Source organism: Tachypleus tridentatus, chromosome 3, assembly GCF_004210375.1.
Source record: "Tachypleus tridentatus isolate NWPU-2018 chromosome 3, ASM421037v1, whole genome shotgun sequence".
Taxonomy (NCBI): domain Eukaryota; kingdom Metazoa; phylum Arthropoda; class Merostomata; order Xiphosura; family Limulidae; genus Tachypleus; species Tachypleus tridentatus.
The window spans coordinates 75259343-75284422 of NC_134827.1; the positions used below are offsets into that span (position 1 = coordinate 75259343).

The following is a 25080-nucleotide window of genomic DNA, read 5'->3' on the forward strand; positions in this document are numbered from 1 at the left end:
TAATGTTATCCCCTGAAGCTACCCATTTATATTTCTTCAACTCGTCTTTATGTTACTTGCTCATGTTCTTTAGTTGAATGTTACCCCTATGTGTTACCCCTCTGTGTTACGTATATATATATATATATTAGATATTAGGCATACAAATTTCGTCAGTTAGATGTTACACTTGTACGTTACACACATGTATATTTCTTCAGCTGGATGGAACGAAGTTTCGAAGCATACAGTAAAGACAGTTGCAAACAGCAGAGGTGTAAAGAAGGTTCGCGAGACTCTGTATAAGCTCTGAACTGGGGAAGTGCAGAGCCAAAGTCCGTAATGATGAATGGGATCCAGCATTTTTAAGGCCGAGGTCCTGGCAGAGCCACAGACCAGTGATCCATACACAGTTGAGTTTTAATCGAACAAGAGCACAATATATCTTTAGCAAAGAACATTGATCCACTCCTCAAGTGTATGTTACACACGTGTATATTTCTTCAGCTGGATGTTACACACGTGTATATTTCTTCAGCTAGACGTTACACCTGTATGTTACACACGTGTATATTTCTTCAGCTAGACGTTACACCTGTATGTTACACACGTGTATATTTCTTCAGCTAGACGTTACACCTGTATGTTACACACGTGTATATTTCTTCAGCTGGATGTTACACCTGTATGTTACACACGTGTATATTTCTTCAGCTAAAATTTACACCTGTATGTTACACACGTGTATATTTCTTCAACTAGACGTTACACCTGTATGTGTATATTTCTTCAATTTTGCTACGTTACATGATTCTCAATTATTTTATCACTTTGTCTGAAAATATCTCTTACGTAAAAGAAGTCACAGGGAACATTTAAAACGTTATCTGTCAACAATAGATCTACGGAATATATATACAAAACAAATACTGATCGCTCACTTTGAACAGTGAGTGGTTCTCTTTGACTGTTTTTGCTTCTACTTCCAATAGAACAGAAGGTGTATCGCTTTCAAAGGTCGTTTATCCCAGAATTCTGCTTAGCATAATGACCACAAATGTTTTACTCGCTTTCACCCCCATAGGGTGAGTGAACTTCGCCGTATTTGCACCGAAGTTGTACGGTAGAACCCACATTCTGGCGCATCGTTTGGCAGTATCTGTTTCTATTTTTGTGTTTATCACTTACCTATCTCTTTCGGTCTGTCCGTCTGCTTATCTGCCTATCTCTGAGGTGAATATCCTCCAGAGCCTACTAGCGTGCTCTTCCTCAAGCAACCAATCAAACCAAAGCAACTCGAACATCTTGTTTGTGAATAGGTTTAATGATACAGCTAGAAAACTTTAAGCTGGTTCACTGAACTAAAAAGGCGGTTTTCCCACTAAGTGGTGGAATGTTAAATGTGAACTTAAAAAAAGGAAGTTAAGTTTTCTCATCAGGTTTATTTAACAAACTTTTGATGACGTTAATGTTCACAAACGTCACTTCTATCGTGAAAAATATTAAAATACAACGTTAAGTACTGTCACTTTCACCATTACAAATACTAAAATACAACGTTTGGTACTGTCACTTTCTCCATTACAAATACTAAAATACAACGTTTATTACTATCACTTCCACCGTGAAAAATACTAAAATAAAACGTTTAGTAATATTATTATCACCATTAGAAATACTAAAATACAGCGTTTAGAAGTTTCACTTTCACCGTTAAAAATACTAAAATACAACGTTTAGTAGTATTATTGTCACCATGAGAAATACTAAAATACAACATTTAGAACTGTCACTTTCATTCACCATTAGAAATAATAAATACAACGTGTAAAATTGTCACTTTCATTCAGCATTAGAAATACTAAAATACAATGTTTGGTACTGTTACATTCGCCACTAGAATACTAAAATACAATGTTTGGTACTATTACTTTCACTACTAGAATACTACAATACAACGTTTGGTACTGTTACTTTCACTATTAAAACACTAAAATACAACGTTTGGTTGTGTTACTTTCACCATTATAAATACTAAAATACAACGTTTGGTACTGTTACTAGGACGCTACTACTATATTGAGGTACCTATAGTTTGACATATCTAAGATTTTATTGAAGAATACACCTGGCCCGGTATAGCCAGGTAGTTAAGGCGCTTGACTCGTAATCGGAGAGTTGAGGGTTTATATCCCTGTTACACCAAATATTTTCAGCCGTAAGAGCGTTATAATGTATCGTCAATCCCACTATTTTCGGTAAAAGAGTAGCCCAAGAGATAACGGTGGGTGGTGATGACTAGCTGTCTTATCTCTAGTCTTACACTGCTAAATTAAGTACGGCTAGTGCGAATAGCCCTCGTGTAGCTTTGAGCGAAATTCAAAAATAAATAAATCTCTTCAGTGGCTGAATGATAAGCGTGACTGATTACGACCCTAAAAATCTAGGCGAGATACTCGCAATGGGCAGAACTTACTGTTGTACTTCTGCATTTAAACGTAAAAGTCGGTATTATTGCTGGTTAATCGGGTCATCATGACACTGCTAAGTTCTAGAAACTTGCATATAAAGAGACGTGAAATATCTTGTGTATTATTACGAAATAAATGCTTAACTTATCTCTGAGAAGTCTTCTTTCACAAAAATTAATTAATTTGATCCGGAACTTGTGGGAATGTGTAGAGTTTGTTTGCACACTTCTGGGAGCGGTGCTGTAGCGGCCAAAGCTAGAGGATGATTAGGTGTAACACTTCTACTGTCATTGAACAAAGGAAGAAAAGGTCTTCCCGTTCGTTGGCTTCCTGAAATCAGTATAATGTTGTAAACAGTTAACATTACAGTTTTGAAAAAGGGTTATTTCACTTTCCTTCCCTCTATAGAGTTATTCGATCCTTTAACCTCTGTAGAAAATATCATCGTATAAGCGCCGTTCACATTAGACAGCTAAGTAAGAATTACATGATATGCAATCGTGATCATCCAGCTTAATATAGTGACAGCAGCGTATTTAGGAAGAGGCTAGAAGGGGGCTCAGCCCCAGGACCCATGGTCTCAATGGAGACCCAGTGATAATTATATTCTATGTAAAATTACATGGAATGTAGGGTCCACAAAAATTATTAGCCTCTGGACACAACAACCTTAAATCTGCCACTGTATGCTGTCGTCAATATGATTCCATATAATATAATATATTTATAGTGGTATGCGCATTTACTGTATTCATTAGGTACGCATACAATGGCTCTATATGGTGCTTTTATTGATTACTTCTTTTCTACGTTGGTCCCATCTTATAAAGAACGCACTCCCCCTCTACTATAAGGCAGAATGAAGACGTCCGTGACGCATAGTTATAGCTAACCACCATTCATTCTACCCATTCTAAACATAAAGAGATGATACAGTTGCATCTTGTCTGGTAATTTGAAAACTATTACTTTGTTAGGAACATTTCGTTGTTACACAAATTTGTTTTTCATATTTGATAAATTTGTATAAGCAACCCCACTAGATATTATTACCTAAGCGTGAATGATCAAACCCGTTAATGTTTCCATTACACTTCGCGAACTCATTTTCTATGATATTACTTCACTGAAAAAAATACTTTTAATATTGATCGTTAAAAGGCCCCCAAATTGGTGATTTAAAACAAGTAACAATACCTGAAAACACTCGGAGTTGGAGCTTTATTGGATAGTTAAAATAAAGCATTTTTATTTAAACAGAACATATTGTCACATCTTCAATGAGAGTCAAAGTTCGAAAGTCCTACAGGGTAATAGACCACGTTTTACTATATGTATATATATATATATATATATATAAGCAAAGAATTGGAAATTATGTGTATCGCGTGAATAATTTATAGTTGTATATCATAGCGTTGAATTTCCTTTCTGCAGTATAATAACTGGAGGTTGTTCTTTTCACTGTTTGTATTTGTTTACAATTACGAGGATAGACACGTCACCGAGGCTAGCTTATGTCACGGTGTAACTATTATTTTTATTAGAAAAATATTTGTTGTTGTTCCAGTTAGTGTGTTGGTTCGGGAAATTAATTAGAGTTAATGACAAACGCTTACACAACATGAGAATATTTCCATTTTATCATAGAGCGTAACGTACATCTAATAAAATCTTGTTAAAATATAAGAAATTCTGAAATTAAAGAACAGACTTAGTGTAAAGCCCTGTTCGCTGCAAGGAATCGAACCTCAGGATTTATAATTTTAAGACCGTAAACTTCCTGCTGGGAAACCTGTTAGCTTCACTTCACTTTGTTTCTTGACCCTCTAAAGTCGCTAGAGGTACGCACTACTCACAACATTGCAACCAGCATTCTCTGTCTCTCCCGATCTTTCCTCTGGGAGTTGATGAGCTCCATACTTGTCCACTCATTTGTTGTCTTATTCGGTTTATCTTTTCTTTCCTCTCACAGTGCCTTGCAAGATGGTCTTTGCCAATTCAGATGACCGTGAGACATAATTTCCATCATGTGGTGTGTCTTATTTAGGCAGCAGCAACAGAGTAGCGTTCACCCTCTCTTTCGGCTGGTTGACCACAGTCGAAGTCCATCATACAGTGTGGTCTGGCCTGGTCCCGAACACGTGGCCATTGAGCTCATCCAGAAGCCCTTCCACCCCGCGAGAAAAACATCTACCCAGTAGCGTCATGTCATCATCACACCCACTAGATAACAACCATTAACTTGAGCGCTATATTATTAGGGATGTTACTGGTTGTTGGACAATATTCGCAGTGTTTAGAGAGTTCACTAGAAGTATGATTTTATACAAGATAGAGTGAGTGTTTCGATTTAGCAAAGCCACCTCGGGTTATCTGCTGAGTCCACCGAGGAGAATCGAATCCCTGATTTTATACAAGATAGAGTGGGTGTTTCGATTTAGCAAAGCCACATCTGCTGAGTCCACCGAGGAGAATCGAATCCCTGATTTTATACAAGATAGAGTGGGTGTTTCGATTTAGCAAAGCCACCTCGGGTTATCTGCTGAGTCCACCGAGGAGAATCGAATCCCTGATTTTATACAAGATAGAGTGGGTGTTTCGATTTAGCAAAGCCACATCTGCTGAGTCCACCGAGGAGAATCGAATCCCTGATTTTATACAAGATAGAGTGGGTGTTTCGATTTAGCAAAGCCACCTCGGGTTATCTGCTGAGTCCACCGAGGAGAATCGAATCCCTGATTTTATACAAGATAGAGTGGGTGTTTCGATTTAGCAAAGCCACCTCGGGTTATCTGCTGAGTCCACCGAGGAGAATCGAATCCCTGATTTTATACAAGATAGAGTGGGTGTTTCGATTTAGCAAAGCCACCTCGGGTTATCTGCTGAGTCCACCGAGGAGAATCGAATCCCTGATTTTAGCGTTGTAAATCCGTAGACTTACTGCTGTACTAGCGGGAAACATACAAGATAGAAGTGGTAAACCAAAACTTAAAAGACAACGATGATATTTGTTTCACTTGGCCGCTAGAGGACGCCAAACCATAACAGAACATTGCCTTTAACGACGTTGTTAACTGAAGAAAGAAATAATTTGTTATATAAACACTGGTCAAAAAGTATTCGGTTCAGCCACTTCTACAGCCAATGTTACGCTGGACTTTTTATTTCCTTGTCTTTGTTAGACTGGGTTAGTAAACCAAGAGAAACACGGAATTCCAGAAGCCCGTAACAAACAGATCAACCCAAGGGAAGAAATATTATTTACTTAGAATGAATGGTGAGTAGAAATTCCCAGGTAGGTCCACTGCAACGTGTACTAGACGTTCCTCTTCTGTCTACAATGGGTGTTTCATTTTATCACGTTGTTTCTGGGATAATGTCTCCGATTTTTAATCCATGGAAGTCAAGTTCGTATGTAATAAAAAACAGTTTGTCTGAACTTCAAACGTTTACACGAAATTCTCAAAGAGCTGGGAAAAAATCTGTTTATTTCTTTAGTAATTAATGAGTGTGAAGTATTTTTCTCGTGTTTTGTTCCCTAGTAACTTAGCAGTAAGTTTGAAGACTTACAACGCTAAACACCGAGTTTCGATACAGCCCAGCTTTGTGTGTAACTACTTACATATCATATTATAATAAATGTGCTTTCATTTTTCGAATGTTCACCCTTTTTCTGTCTGCATTATAACTATGTCCCTCTTCACCCCAAAAAATACCCCCAAGGATTACAATATTTATTTGCTAAGAATAAAGGTTGGGAGAAACATGAACGTTTGTGTGTCGCAACGTACATTTTATTTATCAAAACAGAAGGGGATGTTTTCCTCTCTTTTTCTCTAGCGTTAACTTCGTTTACAATTAGCATCTTGGAGAATGCTGACTATCTATTAATCGAGTTTGCCTACGACAACTTAAACGTTGTCTTGTTGAGAAGTTAATGTAGTTATCAAACAAAAAGTATAAAAAAGAAAAGAAGCGACATATCGCCAAACAAATGTAAACGAAACATCAGCCCTATATTAAACTGCCGAGTAACTTAATCGCAACGCTGTTTACGATTCCCGATTCTCAGTGTAGTGTCCTGTTTCCCAGGTTACCATGGCAACAGCTGAAGAAGGGAAAACAAAAAAATCGTTGTAGTTCAGAAAACTGATAATTTGGCGAAAAGGAGTAATAACAAATAGTACTGGTACTATAAATGAATAGAAAAAATACAACACATCATTAATAATTAATAGGCCTAAGTTCAATAGAAAGAATATTAATAAAATTTATATTTTTACTCTAAAGAAAAAAACAGAAGAGAGGCAGAAAGGACAATGGAGACTGAACGTATTTAAACTGTCACAAAATTGTACTTGGTGGATTTGACAGAATTTCAGGAAAATCTAGAACGAAAAATGGAATACCTATTTTCTTTTAAGTATATGAAATAACCAAATCTTAAGATATATATATATATATATACACAGAGCATGGTAAGATTGTGTGTATTTACAATTGACTCATGGTATTTAATATAATAAATATACTATATCGGTCTATCTAAAAGTATGCAGTGTTATGAAACAAAACCTTATAATGATTAGATTGCATTGAATAATCGGTTGTGTAACTCGTTGGTATCGAAATTTTCGGCCATAATCCCAATGATACCTCACGATGCTCAGCTGTTATTATCATGGAATGTAGTAAAAAACGTTATCGTATTTTGGATTTACGGGATATGTGGAAAATATCTCAAAAATCACTAGGTGGGAATACCTTAAATGGATATTTAAAATGTTATAAAGTTTGTTCTAAGAATTTCGTGGTATTTCCTAATGTAGTCAAGAGTACTTGGGTAATTTCCCCCTTACTCTACATATGCATCCAAACATGAAATACTTGAGAACTTTTTGCTAAACTTATAAACAAAATCATATACTTTTAAAGGGAAAAAATCGTTATTTTAGTAACGTTTCGTATTTGAAAATGTAGTCCAAAGATGTCCTCAAAGCTGTAGATATTGTGTAGTCAATTAAGTTATCGTAATATTCTAGCGTTTTCCTCAGTGATAGAATATTTCCTTTTCATATTCCTAAATCTCGAACAATCTTAAAACTAACTAACATGAATCTTAATTCACAGCACCCAAAAAAGTTTACTTTTTTATCCGTGGAGGAAGAAATAGGTCTATCAATAATATATTTGTTTAAAAACAAAAAAACACTTGTGGCAGCAATAAATGATCATAAAATTCTCTTGACCCCTGTTGTTAACACTAGAAGGTTTTTAAAAGAGAAGGGATTCATGTGAAGATTCAGGGCATGGTTCAATGACCCGATTGCCTTGACCTTGGAAGAGAAGAGCCTGAATGTGTGCAAGATCGAGATAGGGGGTGTTATTCTGAGCACTAGTTTGCCTCACGCGTTAACATCAAGGCCATTTTTCATGCTATATCTTCAAGAAGTGCATTGGCTCAAACAAGTTGATAGGTTGAAAAATTCATGTCGGGTGATGCTGTTAGTAAACAAACAGTATGTCACATCTTAACTTCGTTTTGACCAGATGCCAAACAATGCGCGTGTTATATTAGGCCTAAGTTCTTTGAACTGTAATTCACCAGTCGTATTAGCTGTCTAATCGATAGGTCGTCCGAGTATGTTGCCCACGTTTCTGTAATTGTCCAAACATTAACTAGTGAGTCTATCACCAGGGGCTCACTGTAGTTTCAAGTATAGCAGCTCCTGCGATCTCTTCGTTTATCGGTCACTGAACTCCGAGGTCTAAGTCTGGAAACGCGTACAAGGCGGAGCTTAGCTGGCAGGCAGCCAATGAACAAAGACCTTCCAAAGGGCATTGTGCCACTCAGGCAACGTGACTGGCCCTTCATCCTTCAGTCACCGGCTGTAAAAAGCTACCGAATCTCAATATTGAATTTGTACTTCTGAGTAGATGGATGCAAGTAGCCTGCTTTCTCTCACCATTGAAACTGGTAGTACTGGTTTCACCAAGCAGAGCGTGGAACTCACTCCGCCCCTGGGTGCGTGGTTTGAATGGTACTTTTAACTGCGTCGTGGATCACTTTCACTGCCATACAGGACCAATAAACAAAAGCGGGAACTCGCAGTTCCGAGAAACTCGACTGTGCTGAGTGTAATACGGTGATAATTCTATGTCGCACTGAATAATCCTTAATTCTCTCGCCAGACATTTTGTTAAATTAATGTTCCTCTAGTTTAGTAGAAGAAAGAACAGTATGATAATAAGTGAGAAGGAATTACAATTTCTCAGAACGCTTCCCGCCCCAGATCATCAGGGTGACAGAAAGGGCTCCGGAACGGACCTCAATATAGGTGACTAACATCTTTCCAGTCATCGTTTGTTTTGTAATTTTTTATTATTATTAGTGTAGTTTATATAGACGTTATAACCTCGTGTTTCGTTTTATCAAGTTTTTAATTTTTTTTAAATATCGGTTATAACCTAAAATTAAGATCTCTTATAGTTTTCAGAAACGTCTGGAATGTTCTTAAGGCTGCTCTTAAAGATTCAGTTGTTATTTAACTTATCAACTCACAGAACTCACAACTGTGACGTGTAGACTAGTCTGTACTCATAAAAAATAATTTCCGCTGTATTACTATTACCATTAGTGTAAATCTCAATACAGCAAATCTTTTTAGAAACTTTGGGTAAAAACTACTATAGCAACAGGCGCTAGTCACTCCTTGTGTCAAATTAACGAATTAATGAAGATGTTAGTTTCGATAAAAGGTATGCTAAGTCCTGGGTGTGTCACACCAGCAACCTTGGTTTTAAAGTTAAGCACAGCCAGTCAACCGAGTTCTCTGCTTCGAGAGTACAGTCGAGTCAAGGTCGTTGACCGAGCACGCGCGCTGGAGGTTCTGCAGTATTAAAAAACACACCAAAAAACTGATTAGTTGGTAGCGCCACCTAGAGGATAACAACAGAGTTACACATGATCTCACAAGAATTTGCGAGAACATTCAGTTACTTTGTTTCGTTTAACTACTGATACGTTGACCTCGATGGTTCAAAGTTTATCGTATCAGTTTTGTAAGAAATTTGAAAGCAAAATGGACCAATGTGATTTATTTTATTTTCACATCTAAGGTTAGTGACCAAATGTCCGTAAAAAATTTGATAGAAATATTTTCGTCATATAAGACTACTAACTATATCTTTAGCGAAACGTTAGAGTACTGAATGAACTATAGCATTTTACTGTAATTAAAATAAGGAGATAAGCCAAATTTCGAAGCACGATATTTCTTCAGGTTTTATTTTTTTCATAATATATTTCTAAAACCTGAAGTGTATGAGTCTAAAAATGGCAGAAATATTCTTATATATACTTTAATGATATGAATTCGTTGAGCACTGACTCGATATTTAAAAGTTGAATTTATAACATCGCAGTGTATGTTGATTCGTCCAAATGAAAACATAGTACTTTACTAAATAATCATATAGATCGACGCACGACAAATGAAATATTTTGATTTCTATATGGCAACGACTGGAGAGTTAGTTTTATATTTATCCTAACAATTAAATACTTGTTTTCAAACTGGGACAACAGTTGGAAGAAGTCCCTTGAAAACAAGCATATTATTTAAAACCATTTGCCTTGTTTTTAAACTACTCCACTGGGCAATATTTTGTGTGACGTTGAAACACGCTATATCTGGTGTTTTACTATGGATTTCTAGTAAGAACAAGCACAATAATATTATGTTCCGCATACGCGGAACACTTGGTTATATTTTTTTAAGTTTAAAGTTCTAAATTCTTTGCTTATTCATGTGATGATTGAACTCGTATATACTTGAAAAAGTATTTGACACTGCGCTGTTTATAAATAAATTTGTCAAGTTCGAAGACGGTTTGGTCAGCATGGCCTTATAAATCTTAACGAAGAAAAATGTATCTTAGATGACGTGTTAGTAAATTTAGTTTATAATGTAAGAGGAGCCATTCAGGATTGTAATCCGTACAGATCTCACGAGGTCGGGTCAGGTAAGGCACTACCTTTCTCAGATCAAATATAATAAAGCCGTGGTAAGCTAACCTTGCTCTTTATACGCTGTTATTACTTATATATCTCCTTGTATAACAGTCATGTAAGTTGTGTTATTAATGTGTGTATTCGTATAATGGTACATACCATCTTTTATGCTATTATTGCAATAAATAGCTAACTTTAAAAAATGTTTTTTGCCCTCTCACTTTACATTTTATTTGGGTATTAAAATATTTGTGATTTTATTTTCGACTTCCGCATACTTTGTATGGTTTAAGCTACTGCCGACGTGGCCTTTCGGATAATGCCACAAGTTTTCCGGGATTGTTACACGCAATGCCATCTTCTAAACACTATTTATATTAATCACTTACAGTATAACAGTTATTATAAAACGACTTTTGATGGCGAAGAGTCATCGATAATTTATTACTATTTTGCAGAGTTCGACGGAACAACCGTTTTGTGTCGTGTTTGTGGAGACAAAGCTAGTGGTTTTCACTATGGGGTTCACTCTTGTGAAGGTTGCAAGGTGAGGATATTTATTTATACTGACAGTATAACCTAGTAGTAGTGGAGAAAATCCCACAATTCAAATGGCAATACCTTAAATACGTTTCATCAGAGGTACATATAGGATAAATTATTTTATTCGCGAAAGTTTGGACACGATACATCGTGTTTCGATACCAGTGTGCATTTCCTCATTCTCAGTAAGTTTACTAAGCCTATTCCTAAACAAAGCTACTGAAAACATAGTCGGTTTCAGTAGTTTTCATACTTAAACATCCAGCACACCAACACTTTATTGTGATTTAAATTTCCTCCTGGTGACAGAGGGGGGAAAAACACGCATGCGCACACGCAAAAATAAAATAAAAACAGTTTAAGTTTGTGATATACGTTTCGAAACACACTACTCTATGTTTCGGCAAAACATTGTTATTCTGGTAAGCAACTGTTTCTTCAAAATTGATAGGTTTCAATACATAATAGTTTAAAAAAAAGGGGTTCTTTTTACACTTGTTAAAAACACAACTTCGCGTCAAGTTTTTTTTCATTACCATCACAAGTACAGTTTCTCAATTCCAAACTAGATATATTTTATTTCTATAGCTGTTTGTTAAACGCAGAGCTACATAATGGATTATTTGTACTGTGCCCACGGTAGGTATCGAATTTATCACAATAAGTCCAGAGGCTTTCCTTTGAGCCATTTTGACAAGAGAGGATGATAAATTTATTTTGGCTATAAGTGGCTGTGACATCGGGTTTCAAGACTGGCTTAGTTTTAATTGGAGTTATATTCAATGTGACTTTTCTTGTGTTATCTTTAGTTATTGAATAATACTTTATTTGTTAATACCGCTTTAAAGATACGCTCGATTTAGTTATAAAACTCTATTAAACCTTTCGAAGAATATTTAAAACGGTAATCTTTTCCTTAGTAAAGCTAAGTCGTATTAAAGGCTCCCCAGTGACATAGCAGTATGTCTGCGGACTCGCACCGGTAGAAACAGGGTTTAGAGGCCCGTGGTGGACGGAGCAAAGATAACCCATTGTGTAGCTTTGTGTTTGTTTCCAAACAAAAAAAAAATCGTTTTACATTTAAGTGGTATTGTGTGAAAGGCCTCGATGATGCGTCGGGTCGCACTGTTAAACTGACCACTTGACCAAGGACAACGAAGTCATTGTAAAACATAACAAATTCCCTAACATCATCGTATCTTTATAATATTTTGTAAAAGGCACAAATATGGCATCTGTTACGAGAAAATCCTTATTAGACGAACGTAGAATATGTTAGATATCTTTCTAAGTTTCCCTTGGTTTTAAAACTGCGGTTAGATTACAGTGAAAATGCGTTCGTTGATAGAATTTTCGAGCTCTTGTCAAGGTTTCGTTTAAATAAATTCACAAACAAAACAAGAAAATGACGCTTAGTTTAAACGTACGATATTGATAAGTTCTTCCGACACCTGGTGGTTACTTATATAATTTGTATTTCCATATCTATCGACTGCAGTTTACGGTTCGTTGGAACAGATCAGATAAACGTGCGGAACTGCTTTCATGAAAGACTGGCATGTTTGTCTTTGTTGTGGTTCTGTTCCCATGGAAACAAAGTTCTACGTGTTTGTCTTTGTTAACCTTGAAACTCGCTCTCTCTGGGCTAGGGGGTCATTGACCGCGTGTACCCTCGAGCGCCCTTGCAGCACCTGCGATAAAGAGCCAGTCTACCTGCCTTGAGGGTGGGGACACAGTCTTGTTGCTTTTGAAATGGGTTCATTGGCCTATAAGTATAATTTCATAATATTTTATCTTTTTTTGAAAGATATTTCAAATCCCATTTGTATTCTCTGATTATCAAACAACGACTATATCCACCGTAAAAAAAAAGAAAGAAAATCCACTGTTATTGGTTCATCTCTTGCCGTCTTTGAAAGTTATTGGTTCTTTTAGATTTCAAGTTCACGGCATGCGAGGTGGGGTGAATAACCGGTCGTTTCCCTTCGCCCTTGGGCCTGTGGTCTAGGAAGAATAAATTATACTAGGTCATGGCCAAATGGACTGTGATATTTGTACGTTGCCTAATTCTACAGATATGGAAGGAATAGAAGCTAAGATGGTCGTAGAAATTTACTCAGTAACTCTAATCTATTCCCCTTGTTTGAAACTCAGGAATACATTTGACTGATACAGACAGTCTTATTTGGTAAGTGTTTAAATAACTCTAGTGTTGCTTACAAGTTAATACGATTTGTGAACCTACAGTTTGTCCTTTTATTATTATTTCGGACAGGTTTGTCTGTCAGTCACGTAACCACTGAGTTTTACTTGGTTACGAAATTTGAAGGAGTTTCAAGGTTAAAACAAAAATAATACTTTGACTTCTGGTGTAACAGTAGTAATGGTAGATTTAGTTTAATACTTTGACTTCTGGTGTAACAGTAATAATGGTAGATTTAGTTTAATACTTTGACTTCTGGTGTAACAGTAGTAATGGTAGATTTAGTTTATTTTGTTAAGTGATTGATTTTTTCTAGTCAATTTAACTTTCTTTTCTTCAATATTATATATTTGTGATACGCCAGCCAGACATCACACGTGCGCACACACCCATATTTTGTTGTGTCACTCACATGTGTGGTGTTCGTGCTTCATTATTTGCTTCACCATGTAACACTCCCCCCTGTACCACTTCACTTAGTCCTGCTGTATTTATTATTTTACTGTGGAGTAGTAACGTAAATTTTAGGATAAGAATTATTTTTGTTTTCTAGTTTAGGGGTAACTTTAAGAGTGAAACGTTTTATATACGTGAAGAAAACAAAAACCAAACAATCTAATTGATTTACCATTATTCGGAAACAAAACATGTATACAACCATATTTTAATTTAGAAAATTAACATATTTCCTACACTTTTACATATCAGTGTAGCAAGGAAATAAGATATATTTGTTTGTTGATTAAAAAAAAAAATTGGTTAATTTCAAACAGTAGGGTTAATGGGGAAAGAGCCTGCTGACAAACGTAAGAATTGCCAGCAAGGGAGAAAGACAACTTAATTAGTTTAAAAAACTAAAGGCTACTTGCACTGTTCTGATAGAGTACAAACATTTGAAGAAAGAACAGAGCAAAGTGGGTCTGCACTGTCATGATGACAATATAAGGACTATATTTGCACCATACGTTCACCTGCCAACTTTCTTTTCACTAATACGTGAATAAACCTCCCAGAAATTTGATACATGTGTGTTTCGAAAATAAACACTAGACGTCGTTCTAAGTTATTTTTCATTATTAGTCAATAATATTAATTAGCAGGGTATCGTAATTAGAATTATAGGAGTATAAATGTAAGAGGGCCATATTGCTTTTCTTGCGGAGGGAAAAGGTGTATTCTGTAGTTACGCCACCAGTTTTAGGTTTAGCGATAAGAAGAATAATAGCCAATGTATTTTGAATTTAGAATGGGGATATATGTGGGGAGTTTTCTTTTTTTGTTTTACGATGCTTACAACATAATTCATCTGGAATAATGTTAGGACACAATAGAGGACATAAAAAACTGGTGTATGAATTTGACAGTTTCTGTTTGTCAGAAAATCACATTATTTGACTGGTTTAAGCTTTTAGTCATCACGAATAGCTGTAGTGACCTGATTGACTCAGAGAGGGGGCGGAATGCATCAGGGTCTAATGCCCCAGGTTTTGAACGCCAAAGTTTCTCCATGCAAGGTGGAGTAATCGTCCCCATGCCCACTCTAGGCGAGCAATAACTGTTGAGTTAGCACGCATGCGGGCGAGCTCTGAACGTAAATACACTCTCACTTTCTCGCAGTTCGTTACGTCATTAACTACTTTTACTTTCGGGAAAGTGTGTCACAGAGACCGGTCGGTCATCGACCTGTTATAAACTTTTGCGATAAACAGAAGGATTTGTCAGTACTGTGGTAAACAGGCGAATCTGGGTGACCTCAATACTTCCCTACTCGTAGTTTGTCGCTTTCAGTTCTCATTTCGGGTGAAGTCTGTCGGTAAGGCAGGTCGTATAACTCGGTGTTCAGATATATAGTGAAGGCACTTGGAAACTGGAATAAAAAAAAGAAAACAAAGTGATTTTGCTTTTTGCTTGGTAAAACCAAGTGGAAAATAATGTCTTACTTTAATTAATAATAAATCGACACAAACAGACCGCTCGATTTACTTAGATACTTAAAGAAATACTTGTACGATGGCAGTTGTATATTCGTTGTTTAAAAGCGGTAAAACTCTAAAACTGGTTCGTTGTCGGTTTTCTACCAAACAGGGTTTTTTCAGGAGAAGTATTCAACAGAAGATCCAGTACAGACCCTGCACCAAGAACCAGCAGTGCTCTATCCTTAGGATCAACCGGAATAGGTGTCAGTACTGTCGACTGAAGAAGTGCATCGCGGTTGGAATGTCACGTGATGGTAAGTACCAATTGCGTGTTTTATAATAAAACCTGTGTCAGAATTCGTCGCTAAGAAACAGTTTTTGACAAATCTTTCGGATGGTGGTTGGCCCTTGGATGGAGCATTGAATTTCAGACTAAGCGATCCGGGTTCGATCCCATGCAATATCTTAAGATATTCCCCGTTACATGAGTGACAGACCGTCTCTTTACTTGGATGGTGAGTACTTCTTATTGGCTGTAGTTGAAAATTAATGGTGCGTGCTTTAGAAACTTTTATGACATAAATACAAATATACAAATATTTTACAAAAATATTTTTACGTAAGAACAAAACTATTCATGATACTTATAGAGAGAGTTGAAGCCAAGCGTTAATTATAAATAAATTAAAAGATTGGTTTCGAAGACAGAAATCTCACCTTTTCCGAATCATTGTCATACTGTAGGGCTTGTAATCATTGAAACTATAACCTCATCTTATGCACAAAAAATCAGGACGATTATTGTTCCGGTTGTTTGCCATAGGTGGCAGCACTATCTTACCGATCGTTATTTCGACACGTGCAACACTTTAGGTGTTCGAAAATTAATTCAAGGACACGAAGAGGTTGTGGTATGCTATTTAATGTATGTTGGCGTTGTGGAAGGGGCTGGTTGGAAGTGTGCCACTCTCAAACACAGGCATTAAATGTTTAGTTGGTCTACTCTTTTTTTTCTCTAAATCTGCCTACACAGCGTTTAAATGCGTACTAAGTACCTTCAGTTGCTTGGTAGTTTATAATGTATAATTGAAAATTATTTACTTAATGTAAAAATATCAGAAAATAATGTTTGTGAGTAAAATTCCAGTTATCACTCAACAGTAATTTATGTTCAGTTTTCTTGCGAAAAAGTACTGGTTACATATTTCGTAAGATGCTAGGCAATTTCATTCGTCAGTGATAAGAGAGAGCGTTTTATTTATTTATATACGAAGCAAACGTGAGAATCCGTTCTTTGTTTTTCTTTTTTTTTATCTTCTCAAATGTCAATATTTGCTCTTGCAAAAGAAATGCTCATTTGGGGTCTGAGGTTCAGTCGTATCTTGTCTTGTGGTGCTTTTGCCTCTTTCCACCTTCAGATGGCGACACCAAGTATTACACGAAGGTCAATTTAGAAAAATTAAAAGTGTAAACTGATTGCAAACAAAAGCAGAAGTTCAAGGACGCGTTATTCCGGCGTATTTCGTGAGCATGCGTTAACTTACGAACTGGGGGATGAAAGGATTATGCACATGTAAATTGATGTGCGCTTTAGAGTTTCATCATCGTAACGGTTGCGAAGTTATACATTTCCGCGATTAGTAGTGACTCTTGAGTAATATGGCTATAAATCGACATTCCAGGTCTGTGAAAGCCCCGCTTTTCAGTGAGAGTCTGTGTAACCTTAGAAATACAGATTTTTTTTTTATCACAGTTATTGATGAAACACATTAGAAGAGAGAAAGAAAAACAAAACAGAAACTCCAGGTTAGAATTTTCAGCAGTATGATCAATGCAATATTTACCGAAAATAAAACATGGACGCTCAAGTATAACTTGCATATAGATCAGATGGAACAAAAAAACAGATGTAGTGGGTTTTAAAGATTACAAAACGACCGTAAGTTTATCGTTATTATTTAAATTGGTAGTTACTTCGTGTGTTTATTTGTTTGTTGTTAAGCACAAAGCTACATGTTTGTGCTGTGCAAACCGCTAAGCTTAGAATGAAAAGTGATTTAAAATTAGCTGACATGTCTCACGTTTCCTTTTTTTTTTAGTAAAGATATCAACATATAAATTTATCATTGATTACCGAAAATGAAAAATTACTTGGTACTCAGATCTCATAAATTATTGGCGCTTTAATTGTTACCGTTAAATGTTTAACGCGATATTACTTCTTTTTTCAGCTGTGCGGTTTGGACGCGTCCCGAAACGGGAAAAAGCCAAGATTTTAGCGGCTATGCAGAAGGTGAACGCTTCGTCTCATGAGAAGGCCGTGAGTTCAGAACTTGAAAACGAGGGGCGACTTCTGACCACCATCATCAGTTCTCACGAGAAGACGTGTGACTACACTAGGGATAAGGTCGCTGCACTGATGGAGAGAGCGCGCGCTCAGCCAGTGCGCTCTAACTACTTCCCTCATTTGGTGAGTGTTTCACACGTTCATTACCCAGTAGGTGCTCTTTAGCACAACTTAGTTTCTGTTATCTGTTTCTCGATGTCTTTTTGTACTAGCCATTCTTAGTTTAGTTGTAATAAACTAGAGAGAAGGTAGCTACCCAAAACCACTCGCCGTCCACCCTTGGGCTACTCTTTACCGCGAAAAGTGGGATTAACCGTAATGTTATAACGCTTTCATTGGTGAAGTGGCAAGAATGTTCGGTGGCGGAATTTGAACCCACGACCTGCAGATTGCTAGTCACGGGATTTAACCACCAGGCCATGAACATGCATATCACTTGCATAATCCTTTCATCCATCATTTCGTAAGTCAACGCATGCTCACGAAATAAGGCCAGAATAATTGGAGAGTTGAGGCGTCATATGATATATACAGTATCAGTAATAATGTAAACAAAAAATCTGTTGTGTGTTAATAAAATGATTACGTTATCGATGGGAACGATATAAGTTTGCAGTATATATCTGAAGAACTTCTGGTCCAACCTTAGTGTTCTTTTTTGGACGGTAATATTACATCAAGGTAGATACTTGGGATGAAAGTAAACTTTTAATTTTAATTGTCTACCGAATAAACAAGAAATTCTAGGAATTTCAACAAGACAGTTATCTGTTTCTTCAGAGGTGTATCAATAAACACAGAATGGTTTGTTGTCCCGAAGAGGAACATTGTTGAAGTGCTATTGTTTGGTTGTAGTTTTTATCCTGCAAAGTATTGTATTTCGCCCTCCACTGGTAATGTAGTCTTCGACGTATTAAGCCTTATTCATATGGAAAGCTTCCTGGCCTTGACTGCTGCGTCAGCTTGGTGAAAGTCACTAAGGTTGAGATTAATGCCAAGGGCACGTGACTCGCTGTCACAACACCAAAATGGAAAAGCACACTGTTGAAGGTATCGGGGAATCGTGTCTATTGAACCTTTGGATATATCGTTCAGCCAACACAACTCTGACGTGACACATTTTATCAATAAGGATTTGTTTATACTGTGAGAAGTGATTTCTAGGCAGTAATCATAAGATTTGTGCAATGAAAATAAATTGTGCTAGACAAGCTGTTGTACTGGATTTACTTCAGTTTTGTATGCTAGATGTATACTTTATTGTTGTGTTTGGAATATATATGTAAAAACGGCTGGTTTGGGTTGAGAAAATTTTTCTCTACAAGTGGGTTTTATCGTCATCACTTATTTACTGTGGTGTTGGATTTACTTCTAGTTTTGTATGCTAAGTGTCTACTTTATTGTGGTGTTAGATTCGTTTTTAGTTTTGTATGTTGTACAAGTCTTAAAATTTGCATGAAGTGAATTAGGATTTGGATTTTTATGTTTAACTAAAAAAGTATCATTTGATTAAACTAATACCAGAAGGTCAACCCTCGTTATATTAAACGTAACTTGACATTCGGAATTCAAGTGAAAAAGTGAATCCAATATTAAAAATATATTTACAGTCATATGCAATTAAATCTTGAAAACTTGCAGGGAAATATAATAATTGTTTTGTGTTGCCTTCTGTTTTCTTTAGGTATGCCCCCTTAACCCAGCACCCATGGAGCAGGGTGAAAACAGTGAGATGATGAAACATTTCTCGGAGTGGTTTGCCCCAGCTATATGTGGGGTGGTCGAATTTGCCAAACAGATTCCAGGTTTTAGCTTGTTGCCCCAAGAAGACCAAGTGACTTTGCTGAAAGTAAGTAACTTGTCAAAATGTTTGATGGATTTCAGTGATGTCGAGAAAACCCACTTGTAGAGAAATATATATGCAAAAACGGCTCGTTTGAGTTGAGAAAATATGTTACATAGAAGAGCGAACAATGTTCGATGACCTGACCTGACGATGACCGAAGAAGGTCGAAACGTTGTTCGCTCTTCTATGTAAAATATTTTCTCAACCCAAACGAGCCGTTTTTGCATATATGTTTGATGGATTTGTCTATAAAACTTAATGAATCCATTATGTGAAACAGATAAACTGTCTTTGAAATATTAGATTGTTATTTTTTTTAAATATTGTCTTCCAAATATCAGAATTTAAGTTTGTTTTTTTTATTGACATTATATTTTTATTTTGGTAAACAATATGAACCAGAAAATGATCAAAAGAAATCATTGGTAAATCAAGTTAAATTAATTAACTGTCAGAAGTTAAGAAAAACTATTACAGGAAAACTAAATGAAAACTCAAGATTTCAACTGAACTCTGGGCCATTCCTTACATATTTCATATACATTTTAGCGATATGCCGAATGGTTGTATTTACCAAGTACTTCAGTTTAGAAGTGACTGCTTTTTTTTATTACAGGCCGGAGTGTTTGAAGTCCTGTTGGTCCGGCTGGCTTGCATGTTTGATTCACGGAGTAACAGTATGATGTGCTTAAACGGCCAGATTATTCACAGAGAAGCCTTACACTCTTCTAATAATGCTCGTTTCCTTCTCGACTCCATGTTTGATTTTAATGAACGTCTTAATGCCCTAAGATTGTCAGACGGGGAACTCGGTCTGTTTAGTGCTGTGGTGTTAATAGCTGCAGGTGAGTGAACATTTTATAACTTTTTTTTTAATAACTCGTGTCAGTAGGTTTTGTTAGACGTGGTCTAAAGAATACGCATTTGTTTTAGAAAAAAAGAAGGTTTCTTCAGAGATTTAACAAAGAAATCCCACGTGCATATATCTTATGTGAAGGAATTCATAGCTCCACTTTCCTATCGTGTTAGTTTCAGATAAGTGTAATAATTTGACACTCATTTAAATAAGTAATATTTGCATTTTCAGTTAAATGTATTTACAAACGTAAAATTAAAATTATTTAAGTTTGTTTCTTCTTACCCATGTCCAGACCGTCCAGGCCTTAGAAATGTCGAGCTTGTTCAGAAAATCCAACAGAAATTGTCCGATTTGTTGCAAAAAGTAGTTATCTCAGGTCACCCAGAAAACCCCCACATTTTTGGTGAGTTGATGAAAAAGATACCAGACTTAAGAACACTAAACACGTTGCACTCTGAGAAGTTTCTGGCTTACAAAATGGAACCTCTTAACCAGAATAGTGGTTTAACTGATTCATCCAGCACTGTGACATCTTCTACTATTTTGTCATCAGACCCATGGAGTCAGTATGAGACTACACTTAATTCGGTCCATCATCAATGTGCTAGTGACAATAACATGAACAATTGTTTAACTGATCAGAAGAAAGATCAGCCAGCAACCTGCAAGTGGAACATATCTGATCCTCATTACGCTACTGAGAGCCCACACTTAGAAACCTGCTACGTCGTGTCCACAGAAGAACCAAAGAGTCCTCTGAGATCAGCATCCTTTTCTGGTGCTCGTAGTTATGAAAATAGGTTATCCAGTGAGCTCCATTTGAAAAGACCCAGAGATCAAGTAGGGGAACATTGTTGCAACTCTGGAGAAGATGGTTGTGGGGGAGAGAACCCTCTAAAGGGTCCTTATTCAAAATTGAAGAGGGTCGATTCACCTAGTGATTCTGGTATTGAGAGTGGTAGAGAACACGGTACAAACAACACTCCCAATACGTCTGTGTGCTCTAGTCCGAGATCGATGGAGGAGAAGATGAAGGATATCACTGAATGTGAAGAGAAGAATGAAACAGTTGAAGAAATGTCTGTTCTGAAGAGGGCTCTTCAAGCTCCACCATTAGTGAACTCCAACATGATGATGGAAGATGCTTATCGGCACCACAAAAAGTTCAGAGCCGTGAGGAGAGAATCGGAAGTTCCACTATCCACAAGGTCATTAGGAACCTCTCAATCCAACGTTTCTCTGGCAAGTACCCACAGTGTCTTGGTGAAGACTTTGGAACAAGCTCCACGTTTTCTAGACGCACAACAGGTAAAAAGAACGGACCTTATTCACAACATCATCATGAGAACAGAGAATATACCTCCAGAAGTAGCAGTGATGGCACCAACTACGACCATCAGTGCTATGGCTACTAGCGCTACACCTATTATGGCAACTGGTACATCCGTTTCACCAAGACCATCAGTGAAAATGGTATTTCCATATAATGTCGAGAATGGTAGTCATGTTACAGTACCCAGTACCTTTGTATCTGTAGGTTCTGGTCATTCAGACAAGAACGTTGTGGTCTGCCCACCTGGATATTATATGCCTTTGGAAGAAATCAATGCATATTCTTCCAGCTCATGGCCAATGTCTGTCGCATCTAGCAATATTAGGACACCAGACGAAAAGAGAACTGATATATTGTCCACTGCATTGACTCAGGTCCCGAATGCAAGTGTGGTCACTTCACATCAACATCCATCGTCAGCTACGAGTGTGATGACCAGTTCTACCCATTCTGACCATCGAATGTTCGTAGGACCTCATTCTCCAGGTACTTCCTCTGTCCTAGTCATCTCTCCTGGATTTCCAACTTCCTATATTGACACGCGAGTTGCAGTAGACACTTCCATGGTTCAGAAGGGAGACGAACTCTTGGAAACTCCATTGAATTTATCTAAAAAATCTCCACTTCTGCAATCCACCGTGCTAAGAATGCACACATAATGTTCAACTTGGACAAAATGAGATAATAAAAGACTTGCAGCCAGTTGTCATGAAAATCTGGCAGTGTGCCAAAGGTGAACTCTGTTTAGTGCTTGATGCACCGCTTATGAATAAGGACAAGGTTTTTCGTTCGAACGTTTTTAAAGAACTTGATGACGTCTTTGAAGGCATTGTGATAAATTAAAGTGTATATTTTGGAATGTAGATATAAGAGTCTTCGTAATAAAAATAATGTAAATTATTATAAAAGTAATACGAGAGACCTGAATTCATAGTTAACGCAAGTACAAAATATGATGTCTTGTTTGTGTTGGTAGAATAAAATTGTCAATCTGATATCCAGAGATGGAACCCAGAACTTAGTGTTGTTGTTCAATAGTTTTTCTTTTTCTTAAAAAAACGCTCAGATATACTGTAGGAAAATACATTTTATATCTAGTAAAATCCTAGACGTAAAGCACTGTTTCCATTACCTATCGGCGAGGTGTTTCAACAACAAAAACAAAAAAACACGTTTGTTTTACAACTTCCTCTTTTCATTAGCGCCATCTGGAGCTAGAAAAATAACTTTAGTAAGATTGTTAAATAATTTTTTTTCCTCGTCATCTTGTACTTAATGTCATCAACTTTCTTGCATCCAATAAAGCTTTATCAAGGGTGAAAATGTTTTTGTTTTATTCCAAAAAAACTTACAGAACATTAACCTGTTACACGGCAAATAATACTTTCTGACGGACGGCCCCTGGCATGGCCTGGTGGTTAGGGACATTTGATTTTCAATCTGTGGGTTCGGATTCAAATCTCCTTTTAACAGTTCAGCAAAATCTGCAGTACTGTAGGTTATTGTCGTCTTCATGAAGGTACAAAGATGAAAAAGGAACACATTAAACTGAAATTGGGTTGATGAGGGAAAGTGTTGTTTGTAAGCACAATGGCCTATCTGTGCTCTGCCCACTGGGATTCGAAACCCGGTTTCTAGCGTTGTAAGTCCGCATACATATGGCTTTATCACTGGGGCCTGATTAAGGGAAAGTAAATTCATCCTTTTTTAATTTGTCATGAAGAAATATATTACAATAAAATAGGAAATCTTTACTAGGCACCTTCAGTTGAGAACTTTGGTCCCCAGTGGATCATTATTAAGTCATGGTTTAAAAGAAAACAAAAATGAATCATTTGACTGAATATATTGCATTATTCACATTTCACAATAAAAAGCCACCACCAAAATATTTTTTCTCAGCTTAACTATTTGATTAGGCATAATACTCCTCCTACTTATCATTGTAAAATATAAAAGTCTGGTTTTACATTACTCCTGAAAAAGGCATCGTTTTAAATTATTTCATGATGTCTGTGAAGCTAATTTCACGAAACGTAATTAAGAAAGCAAAGGTACTTTTCAGAAATACGGTAAACTCGCCTTTTTATGATAATCTTAAATTAAGATGGAAAACCCCAGTTTATGAAAAAAATATGTTCGTCTAACATAGATTACATTTAACAATCGCTTCTTTCAACCGAATTCACGTTACGTCGTCAAAAAAGTAGGAAAGGCATAACTAACCGTTAAACTCGGAAAATTTTATCCTGTTCAGTTGCAATACATGGCCAGATGGTTAAGGCACTCGACTCGTAATCTGAGGGTCGCGGGTTCAAATCCTTGTCACATCAGACTTGCTCGCCCTTTTAGTTATGGGGACGTTATAATGTGATTCTCAATCCCACTATTCGTTGGTAAAAGAGTAGCCCAAGAGTTTGTGGTGAGTGATGATGACTAGCTGAACTCTCACTAGTCTTACACTGCTAAATTTGGGACGGCTAGTGGAGATAGCCCTCGTGTAGCTTTGCGCGAAATTCAAAATTAATTAAACCAAAACCACATGCAATAACAATTCAAACTGATGATATATTATCAGGCTCAACCCTCTGGTACCTACGATAGTTATTAGTTTCTAGTCCACTTTCGTGAAGTATGTTTATAGTAAACGATTTGATGTCTGACATTATTAAATTTGTAATAATATCCAAACTTTGAACTCTAATATATTATGATTGCAATTCTCGTATGTCAAATAAAATTACAAGGAAGTGTTTGATCCTTTAGGCCTAATGTTGGGAAAGTAAGAATTTCAACTCACTTTTTTTTCAGGAAGTTATTGGTTCACATCTTAAGCCTTTGTAAAGTACTAGATTCTATTTGTGTGAACGTCAACCCGTTTCATAAGTCAATTAAAATGTTAGAAAAATCAAATTATCAACACTGGAGCCTAGCCTAACTTTTTTAAATCTTAAGTCTATCTCTTGTTACTGTCAGAGTATATTATAAAGAAATCTGAGGATATCGTTCTATCAGTCCACTAAATAATTTTGAAACCATCAAAAAACACCTCCTGCCCTTCTTTTCTCAAGAGGAAATCTTAACCTGTCCTTATAACCCTTCTATCCCTTGAATGGTCCTAGTTGATCTCCTTTTCCAGTAAGTCAATGTTCTACCTTGGATAAGGAAACCAAAAAGTGTAAAGCATTCCGAATGAGGCCTGACTAGTGATGTTTTTAAAGAGAGATAATTTTTTGACGTGTAACTGATATATCTATAAATAGATCCTAACGTATCTTTATCTCTAGTAAAAGAGCAGTTGAATGACTCATACACCACTACGTCAATTTTTTTCACTATCCCTATTAAGTTCGTTTGCAGTTGTATTAAACGTGTGATCCAAACTATAAGAATGTAAGTGCACTATCTTGCACTTATTTTAATAAAAGGCATTCAATTATTTGTTGAACTTATTGATTGAAGCCATTATGTAACACCTCAACAACCTCAATACAGTCAGAAATATCCAAGAGTTTAATAATCTCTAAGAAACTTATATAATTTTCTTTTTATGTCCTTATCATGAT

General features: G+C 36.5%; 1 protein-coding gene and 1 long non-coding RNA gene across 13 annotated transcripts in view; one reads left to right on the plus strand and one right to left on the minus strand.

The window, feature by feature from the left end:
* LOC143247210 (nuclear hormone receptor E75-like) overlaps positions 1 to 22837 on the plus strand; it is a 76793-nt gene extending 53956 nt beyond the window's left edge. For 2 of the 12 annotated variants that reach the window (XM_076494889.1, XM_076494887.1), the window contains exons 2-7: positions 10926 to 11014; positions 15299 to 15443; positions 17361 to 17626; positions 19161 to 19325; positions 19939 to 20167; positions 20474 to 22837. In XM_076494889.1, coding sequence (XP_076351004.1) covers positions 10926 to 11014; positions 15299 to 15443; positions 17361 to 17626; positions 19161 to 19325; positions 19939 to 20167; positions 20474 to 22173 — 2594 coding nt within the window. In that variant the 3' untranslated portion in view covers positions 22174 to 22837. Of the gene's footprint in view, positions 1 to 7173; positions 8792 to 10925; positions 11015 to 12982; positions 13199 to 15298; positions 15444 to 15482; positions 15645 to 16542; positions 17069 to 17360; positions 17627 to 19160; positions 19326 to 19938; positions 20168 to 20473 lie in introns of those variants that run through there. The other 10 variants (XM_076494886.1, XM_076494884.1, XM_076494885.1 and 7 more) reach the window with 10 other exon arrangements.
* Positions 13830 to 22191, minus strand: LOC143247211 (uncharacterized). The gene is made up of 2 exons (XR_013026436.1): positions 20464 to 22191; positions 13830 to 15080 (listed from the first exon to the last, which is right to left on the minus strand). It is a non-coding gene; the product is annotated as an uncharacterized LOC143247211 (long non-coding RNA).
* Positions 22838 to 25080: the final 2243 nt, after the last annotated feature.